The 9820-nt window shown below is 31.5% G+C and overlaps 1 protein-coding gene across 1 annotated transcript; it reads left to right on the top strand.

The window, feature by feature from the left end:
• The first annotated feature begins 3313 nt into the window (after window positions 1-3313).
• Window positions 3314-9026, top strand: LOC126184318 (piggyBac transposable element-derived protein 4-like). Its single transcript, XM_049926694.1, has 2 exons — window positions 3314-4077; window positions 9002-9026. The coding sequence occupies exons 1-2, from the start codon at window positions 3314-3316 to the stop codon at window positions 9024-9026; spliced, it is 789 nt and encodes a 262-aa protein (XP_049782651.1).
• Window positions 9027-9820: the final 794 nt, after the last annotated feature.

Below are 9820 nucleotides of genomic sequence, written 5' to 3'. Positions count from 1 at the left end.
CACACTGTGACCAAGCTGTTGGCTGTTGTTATTGGGTGACCTCTGGTGCCTAAAGACTGCGTTCTGAGTGACAACACCATTCTGTGACATACTCCATGACATTCGTGGTGACCTTGAATAGCGAGTTTACAAACAGTTCGTTTTACTCAATTTAGTTGAAGTTGTGCAGACATACATCATTTAACCTTCAATGACTATCACACAGAATATATGTGAAAGACAAACATATAGTTTGAAATAAGATACTCTGAATACCAAAAGCATTGAAAACTGAATACACATACACCACTATTGCAAACCACTTCATGTAACTGAATCACAATCCTACTGGGGTAAAAACGCCAGTAAGTACTAATAATAATTTATGGACAGCTAATGGCCAGTTATCAAAACATATCTGGTAAAGTAAATTTTAACATAAGATACACCACCTTTCTTACTTATTACCATATAATCTATGCCAAATATTTCTGATAAAGATTTTGCCTCCACATTGTTTCCAAGAAACCTGTGATTTGAATCCATAGATTCCAAGCTACATCCCGATTATGATATTTTATCCTCAGGATTCCACAAACTGTTCTTTGACTAAACATATCACTTTCTCACAGTTCATATTTCGTGTGATGTCAGCCTGTATGGCCAAAGAAAACAAACTGGTTTGAATTTCACCGATTGTTGTCTGAAGTCTGTGTATTTGGACTGTGAGACCGGCTACATTGTTACCACTCATGTAGTGGCATACTGATTTGAAAAAAAATCGGCTGTCTTTGGCAAATGTAGGTCGTTGGCGGTATGCATCGATGTCAGTGCCACTGTGACAGCAACCACAGGCACATCATGTAATATGGGCTTTAGAGTGGCTGATAACTTCCCGAAAGAAGTAATTGTTTTCCTCATTACAGTATACTACTTCGTTAATTTCTGTTACACAAGGTCCAGTGGAAATCAGTAATGACCCTGTCTCATCATCAAATAATTTCGAAACCAGTATTCACCCCCTAAAAAGAGTTGTTTTCGAAGAAATATTAAGTTCTTACTAGTTCATATTAGGGATTGATATTGGAGAAATCCAAGAGAAAGAACTATTGAAGCAGGATCAAAAGTATCTGTGAAACCAAATAAATGGGTTGTTGGATACAGTTCATCAAGTAAGGCAATAAGTAAGTTTGTTGATTTCAAGTATACAACTTTCATCTACGTTAGGTACTAATAAATTTATACATTTAATGAACTACTAAAAGAAGTGTATTGTTGCAGATCTGCCTCCAATATTTTACTCCCTCAGTCAGAAGAAAAGACCAGCAGTGCAGTTTCAGACCTTGTGACTGATTCTGGAGACAATACAGAAATTGAATCTCTTAACCTGGGAAGTCTGAGATGAAACGGAGGGAAGCTACATTAGATGAAGATACAACTTCTGTGCAGATGGATCAAGATCTTCATCCTAGTACTACAAATTTATGAAAGAGGAAGAAGATGAGTTCCAAGGATAAAGTGCAAGCCATACTAGAGAAACAGCGTTTGAAGGATGAAAAGACCTAGAGGCAGTTGGGAAGGAAGGTAACATGGATTTATTAAAAGCAACAAAGTGTGACTATGAGAACATTCCACCCCACTAATTCAGTGGAATCAAAAAAAGAACTGTATTAACGATGGGTATATAACTGGTAAGAGAGTAGATTCAGACAGCCAGAACAAACTGAAATTATCTGAGGTTGATGATGTTAGGAACATGATGTGTTTATTTGTAATATAAAATATGTAGATGTACTTTGTGTGTTCTAGCTCAACTTCGAAAAAAACACATGAAATCTCAAGGAAATGTAATGGAAAATGATCGAGATTATGACAAAAAACACATTTTTCCCATGATTTTCCAAAATATTATAAAATCACAGCAAAAGTGGTCAGTGGAGGTCATAGAGTAAAAACAGACGTTTTTACATTCATTTGCATCAGATTTCATAATTTTTCAAATATTTCTATGTTTTTCGAAATTTTCATAATTTTTCGAATACTTTCACTGTTTTAAAATTTTTTCACCACATTTTTCGAAATTGTTTTTAATGACCCAGTATTTCCCTATCATTTCATAAAATTTACTATGATTTCCCATGATATTTACTTGTTATTTCATGATTTTTTTCATTTTCTTGGAAACTGAGGAAGAGCATACAAACTACTCTATTAAAAATAAGCATTAAAAAAATACCTACAATATATCAAGCTTATAAAGTCTAGGTATAAAAGTTTCAAATCATCTTCTCATTTCAACTCCTTTCTTTTTTCTTGAAAATAAAATAAGAAAATGGAAGAACTTACTGAAACAAGTAATAATTTTTAACCCTTTAATGCATACTGTAGCTGATAAGCTACAGACCTCATTTCTTCGATTTATTCCATATGGAGAAACATTTTCGATCAAATTCGTTATGTAGCTAAGTGTATACACTCCGCTGCAGTTTCTAGTAGTTCTTCATAGCGATCATAGATGGCAGGACGTGCTGAAGCAGTTCGACAGTGAGCTGTGTGGACATACTGCCAAGTGTGTGTTTTGGCGGAAAGTTGAGGTGTGTTTTTGGTGATTGTGCACTGATTTCTGGGTTTGAAAATTACTTTTTCATTTTGAAAACGTAAGTAGATATGGTGTAAACAGTTAATTCGAATGTCTTTGCGATAGATTTGAAATGAGGCCTGTTTTTGTGTATGTAGCTTATCAGCTACATTTTTCATTTACTGCATTTCAGGCGCTGACGTAAAAATGTCTCGAAAGAGTCAAGAAGAAATGCTTATGGAATGGTTAGAGATTCCACTAAGCAGTGATGACGATCTTGAGTGTTTCTCTGACGATTCCATTCAAGATGAGACATATGTTGCTCCAGAATCTGTTGATTGTGATAGTGACAGTAGTGACGAAGAAAGTCAAGTACCAGTAATTAGGACTGAAGATGTTTCTGGAACAAGACAATCTGATGTTATAATGAAGGAATCGACGTCACAGTTGTCTGATAATGCTCTGAAACTGCCATGCAGCAGCAAAAATGTTACCAAAAACAGCAGGAGTGTGGTTTGGAAAGATAAACAGTTGATTATTCCCGAACTGCAGTCAAAATTTCATGGCAATACTTCGTTACCAGAAGAAGTAATAAACTTAAATACTCCATACCAATTCTTCAAACATATATTTCCATCTAAATTGTTTGATCTAATTGTCGAAGAGTCTCATAGATACAGTGTGCAGTGTAATCCTAATAGACCAATAGATTTATCCTGTGATGACATAAAAAATTTTATAGGTATCTGTCTCGTAATGTCAATAGTTCATGTACCTAATACGAGGGATTACTGGGGAGAAGTTACTGGTACTCATCTGATCAAGACAACAATGACAGTGAATCAGTATGAGCAAATACGTAAGTTTCTTCACTTCAATGACAACAGAGCAATGATACCCAGGGCTGAAAAAGGTCATGATAGACTCTTCAAGATAAGACCCATAATAGAATTGATGAGATCTCGGTTTCAAACAATACCTGTTGAGGAGTGTGTTTCTGTTGATGAACAGATATGTTCAACAAAGGCTAGAAGTTATTTGAAACAATACATGCCAAACAAGCCTCATAAATATGGATACAAATTATTTGTTATTAGTGGCATATCTGGTTATGCCTACGATTTTGAGATTTTCACTGGAGATGAAAATGAACTAGAAAAAAGAGTGCCTGGGGAGGAAGACTTGGGAGCAAGTGCAAATGTTGTAGTTCGACTCAGTAGCATACTACCAAGAAATATGAACCACGAACTGTACTGTGACAATTATTACACAAGTCTGCCACTGCTTGTATGGTTACATAAACAAGGAATTTACTCACTTGGGACAGTCAGAGGAAACAGAGTGCCAGACTGCAAGCTCCCTTCAGAAGCTGAGCTGAAGAAAATGGCACGAGGTGCATCAGTAGAGCGCGTCACAACAGTGGATGGTGTCGATATATCAAATGTAGTGTGGAAAGATGACAAGAGTATGATGTTGCTTTCTACACTTGCTGGACAGCAGCCTATTCATGAAGCAGGGAGGTATGACAAAAAAACAAAGTCAAGAATAACAATACCTTGTCCACAAATAATTAAGCTCTACAATAAACATATGGGAGGTGTTGACCTTCTTGACAGCATAATGGGTCGACATAAAATTCTTGTGAAAAGTCGAAAATGGTATATAAGATTGTTTTACCATCTCCTGGACATGGGAGTAGTCAATTCCTGGCTGTTGTATAGGAGAGTAGCAGAAACCAAAGGGATTAGGAGAACTATGAAACTCTCCGAATTTCGAATGGAAATTGCTCACTGTTTGTGTCGCTCAGGTCAAACTTCAGCAAAACGTGGAAGGCCAAGTAATGAACTCGAAAACCAAATACAAGCTAAGAAGACAAAGGGGCCCACAGCACATGTACCTCCACAAGATGTAAGGCTGGATCAAGTAGGTCACCTGCCTTCGTACTTGCAAGTGAGACAGAGGTGCAAAATGCCAGGATGCAAGGGATTTTCCTGGGTTCAGTGTAATAAATGTGCAGTTGCATTGTGTTTGCACAAACAAAAGAACTGTTTTCAAACTTTTCATGTAAAGTGATTATCACATGCTTGGGTACAAACCTGTTGGAACTAGATACCTTATTGTTCATATATAAAAGTGTATAAAATATACAATAAATGCTCAATATTTACAACATTAATGTCCTATTTATTATTTTAGGATTTTTCCCTTCCTATACAAAGTATTTAATCATAATCAACAATTAAATTACGAGAGATTTGGTCAAAATTGAGGGAGCAAAATAAGCACATTTATTGTGGCTCGTAAGGTGTTAACTCAAAATGTAGCTGATCAGCTACAAAGCGATTTTCAACAATAGTGCTTTGTTAATTTAATTTAAAAATTTTTTCAATATTTTTTTCGAAATGTAGGCACTATAAACTAAACATGGTAATTTTTACAGCTTGAAATAAAAAATCATGCATTTAAGGGTTAATTTCTCGCAGTCATGTATTATATTTTAAAAATTTTGCATTTAAAAAATATTTTTTCAATATAAACAGGTCTTCTGAAAGGTGTTATTGGATACGTCTATGACAGTTCTCACATGCAGATTCTATATTGAAATAGTGATGAGAGAATTTTTTAAAATTTTAGTGATTTTATAAGTTTAAAAGGTGATTATGGTGGCTGGGAATACAGGACTGGAATCTATGGACACATAATTGACCTATATTTTAATGAGTAACAGAAATATATCAAATGTAAATTTTATAAAAATTAAAAATATATTAATTACGCTTATTTAGAAATTCTTTTAATTAATTATTTGGTAATGCCCATATGGTAATGCAAATATTTTATTTCACATAACATATCTCCCATCATCATGAGGACATAAAGCTTTTTAATTAAACTCAACAGAATAAATCACATGTTTATTGTTTCATACTAAATTCTTAGTTTTCTAGTGTTCAGCATTATTAAACAAACAATCTTTACACTATTATAATGTTACTTTATATTTCATAATGCATTTCTTAACTCCTTTAATATTTTTCTCCAGAATACCATGAATTTAAAACGTACATTCTTTATTTTAAATCACAAAATTCCTTCATTATTTTTCCAATACATTCGTCTTTACTTTACCTAAAACTTTTTTATTTACGTGGGAAATCTTGTTAATATTATCATTTGGATTAATCACTAATATGAAAGTTATCAAGCATCTTCTTCATATATTCAGAAACATCTTAAATTTGCATGGAGTAGATGTAACTGTTAGTACCTCAACAACAAACCTCTGCTTTTTCTACAGGTTTAGGATTCATTACTCTAAAGGGGTACTCATACATCAATTCCTTAGATAAATCGAGTATGCTCAATACAACGTAAATTGGCTTTTTAAATGTGAGTTTATAGTTATATTCATTCGAATTGCAGAAAGATTTTCATTGAATATAGCTCTTCAGTTGAAACTTCGTTTTCCTATATATATTTCACACTTATTTGCACCTGAAGGTAATATTATATCCAGTCTGTTTCCTATATTTTCCATCGTTGTTCCAGGTACTGTATTGTCTATGAGCTGAAAAAAAACTTTTTCAAAATTGTTTCTTGCCCCAGTTCCTATTTATGCATTTAGATCAAAATATTTCTGTACTCAATAGACTGTTTAAATTTTGATTCTCTTTTTACGTTTGTTGTCTTCATTCTTAGAGATAAAGACTGTTTTAGATTTCGATAATGAACTACATAATTATTTTTGTCATTTAAAGTAGTCAATAACTTCGTTTCTTTAGTGACAGGTACAATTCTGTTTTCAGGAGTTAATGGTAAATCTTTATGTTAATCAGGTAAATTTTTTGGAAATTTTAAATCTACGTCAAGTATATAACCTGCAGAAGAAATATTAGCAATTTTCATTACATCAATCACTAAATTATTTTCCAACTGAAAATTTCAATTTGGTAAACATTGACTAGTAGCCGAGCCATATAACTTATTTGCATCTAAATACATTGAGTAATCTGATTTCTTATTCAAATCATAATATTTCAAATACTTATTATTTGCTTTGATATGTCTCTTACAACATTGAGATGCAACTCTTCTAATCCTTTTTCAAATGTTAATATCATATCACAAATATCTATTAATTGTAACTTAACTTTAGTCATTTTTAACAATGCATCTACCGAGCGAGGTGGCGCAGTGGTAAGACACTGGACTCGCATTCGGAAGGACGACGGTTCAATCCCGCGTCCGGCCATCCTGATTTAGGTTTTCCGTGATTTCCCTAAATCACTCCAGGCAAATGCCGGGATGGTTCCTATGAAAGGGCACGGCCGACTTCCTTCCCCATCCTTCCCTAATCCGATGAGACCGATGACCACGCTGTCTGGTCTCCTTCCCCAAACCAACCAACCAACCAACAATGCATCTCAACTTAAGCCTGGTGCCATAAAATAAGAAAATGGATACAAAACATAAGCTCTTATATTGTAAAATTTTCAAAATATCAAACAACATCAAAACATCCAGTTTGAGATATAAATCATGATATTCATCAAGATTTTATGTATTAAACTTTCCCCAAACTTATTTTGTATGTTCATAATCTTCAACACTAATATCACATTCATTTAATTTGCCACAGAAATCTTGTTTCGATTAAAGGTTTGTTTCCTCAATTTTTTACATTTATTAATAACTAATTTTACTAGTTTTTCTGAGAAGAATTTTCTATTCACAGTTTTTTTTTTTTTTTACTTTTGATGAAAGATTTGAAACTTGAAACCATAAATTTACATGCATTGAAAAATTTCATTTTCAAGTTTTCTGTGTTTTTACAAATACTAATGTATCTAACTTTATTGTTAGGTACACATCTATCTTTTTTCATCAAATCTGAGTTCTTTTATAAACAAACAAGCATCGTATTATGAGAGATTATGTAAGTGAAATGGTGCAAAACTAGGATGTTCTAGTTTTAAATGATTATTATTAAATAATGACCTACATATTTTGCTCTTAAATGATCATGATGATGAACCTTCTTATTTCTTCCTAAGTGATGACATTATAAATAACGAATAAATTTTTGATTGTGAGTGTATTGATACTTCTTTAGATGTTAATGGTTTCATTTTTCAATTTCAGAATATAAATTACCAATTTCTTCAACTTGCTTTTTCATAGATTTGATAAATGTTTTATGACTGTTTGGTCCTTTTTTATACAACTGGATATTTATGTCCACGTGAATTTCTAATACAATAACAAAAACCAGTCGGTTCATATTTTTTATGTTTCTTGTCATATGATTTTTCTGTATCAGATTGATAGTTATCTGCCTTTAAAAGCAAATCTTCAAAATCAGCACAAATAAAAAAGGGAATATCATTGTATGTCAATAACATTTAAAACTTATATATTGATTTCTGGGAATTCAACTTTTTGTGATTCATTAACTGAAAACTCTGTGATATGATTATCTCATTTTTCTTTATAGTTAAAACTGCATTAAACACATTTATCAACTAAATTTCACTTCTGTAGATTGTGTTAATTGAATAGGACTAATCTTGAGAGATTTTTGTACCCAGCAATAATGTGAAATACTTTCATTCTTTAAATTTAATACATTAATACTATTATCCTGTCTACATTTAGCTATTTTCAATGGATCTAATTGATATTTCTCATCAAAGGAATCAAGATTAATAATGACATTAATTTTAGTCTCATTCTTGAATTATGTTCAAGCATAATTGGAAATTTAAATTTGTCAAATTTCAGCCTAATATTAAATCCACATTTTTGTCTGCCGGATATAATGCAGGTTTTTCGATCACAGAAAACATCTTTGATCATTATTTTCATGTTGACACAAGCTCTTTTTTATTTTTTCTGGTAATTCAGTGTTAGATGAACCCTTCAGCCATATCTTTGAGTATGAAATTCAGGCAGATATCTTTCATTCATAATTGTATAATTATGCACCAGGCATTTAAATTACACTGTTTTTTCAGATGCCGATGATTGCATATTATATTCAGAGAAAAGTATAAAATTTACTTTCACTCCAATATATAATTTATAATTTTCTAACATTATTTTCATAATTTTTTGTTTTGATTCGCTCAACAAGGAATATGGATTAAGCTAGTTAGCATTTGTCTTTCAAATTTATATTCTGTAATCTGTTTTGAAATACTTTATTAATCACATAATGACCAACTGTTTTTGCATTTTTATTTGTCTATTATATTAACAGAAAATGAATAGATGTAGTTCAATAGTTAAGTTTCATCATTTTTAAAAATTACATTATCCTTTTTAACATCGAAATAAGTTAATCTTTTCCAAATGTTTTTCTTAATGTAATGATGTTTGATTAGAAAAGCAGTTAAATAATCGTTTCTTAATTCACTATACTCAGTAAATTTATTTCCCTTGCAGTGATCATAAAGTAGACAGTTCCTAAACTGTCACAGTTTGGTTGCAATTTATAAGGAAAACTATTATTAGAAAAATGAAAAATAATGATGATGACAATAAAGAATAAAAATAATATATGAATTCAAGCACAATTTTATGAAATAGAAATAAAATTTTGAATATTACAGAATAATAATAAAAATTAGCAGTCATAAATTCTTTATTTGTGATATATATTAGAATATAGTTTTAACATTTACTTGAATATTTTTTAGATCACATATTTAAATAAAATCAACCAAAATTTTTCATTTATTAGTCCATTTATAGGTAAAAACAGTTTGTAAAGTAATTTTACATGTAACACGAACTACATCACCTACCTTTTTTAATTTTTTAACGATATGTACATCTGGACAATTCATGTTTTGGAACTCTTTCTCATAAAAAAATTTCCTCTGATATCTTGCAACTTATATATAACATGATCCAAAAATATAACACCTTCAATTTCAAAAATTGCTGTTGACCATCTTGCAATAAAACGTTTTTCAAAGATTCCTTTCAATTTGCTTATTCTCACTTTGTATCATATTTACAATTACGATTTATAATAATTAGATACAAATTTAGCACAATTTAAATAAGATTTACCCATACTTTACGTTTCATTTTTACTGTCAATTGTTCTGCATTATTATATTCTTTAACAAGTTATATAACTATATCAACTCACTTTTAATTATCCAGAAGACCTAATTTTGCACAAATTTTTAACTTCAATGTACTGTTGAAACTTTCAACAGCAGGCTCCTTTAATAATGTAAAAGTTGAAGAATG

This window comes from Schistocerca cancellata, chromosome 4, assembly GCF_023864275.1.
Source record: "Schistocerca cancellata isolate TAMUIC-IGC-003103 chromosome 4, iqSchCanc2.1, whole genome shotgun sequence".
Taxonomy (NCBI): domain Eukaryota; kingdom Metazoa; phylum Arthropoda; class Insecta; order Orthoptera; family Acrididae; genus Schistocerca; species Schistocerca cancellata.
Note: the sequence above shows the minus strand (reverse complement) of the source record. Positions and strands in the feature narration are given on the sequence as shown.

Bases quoted from the DNA above. Each gene is read 5' to 3' on its own strand.
- LOC126184318 (XM_049926694.1), top strand. From the start codon at position 3,314: ATGTCAATAGTTCATGTACCTAATACGAGGGATTACTGGGGAGAAGTT. The intron at 4,078-9,001 runs GTATGACAAAAA...TTTCCCTTGCAG, and splicing joins CCTATTCATGAAGCAGGGAG to TGATCATAAAGTAGACAGTT.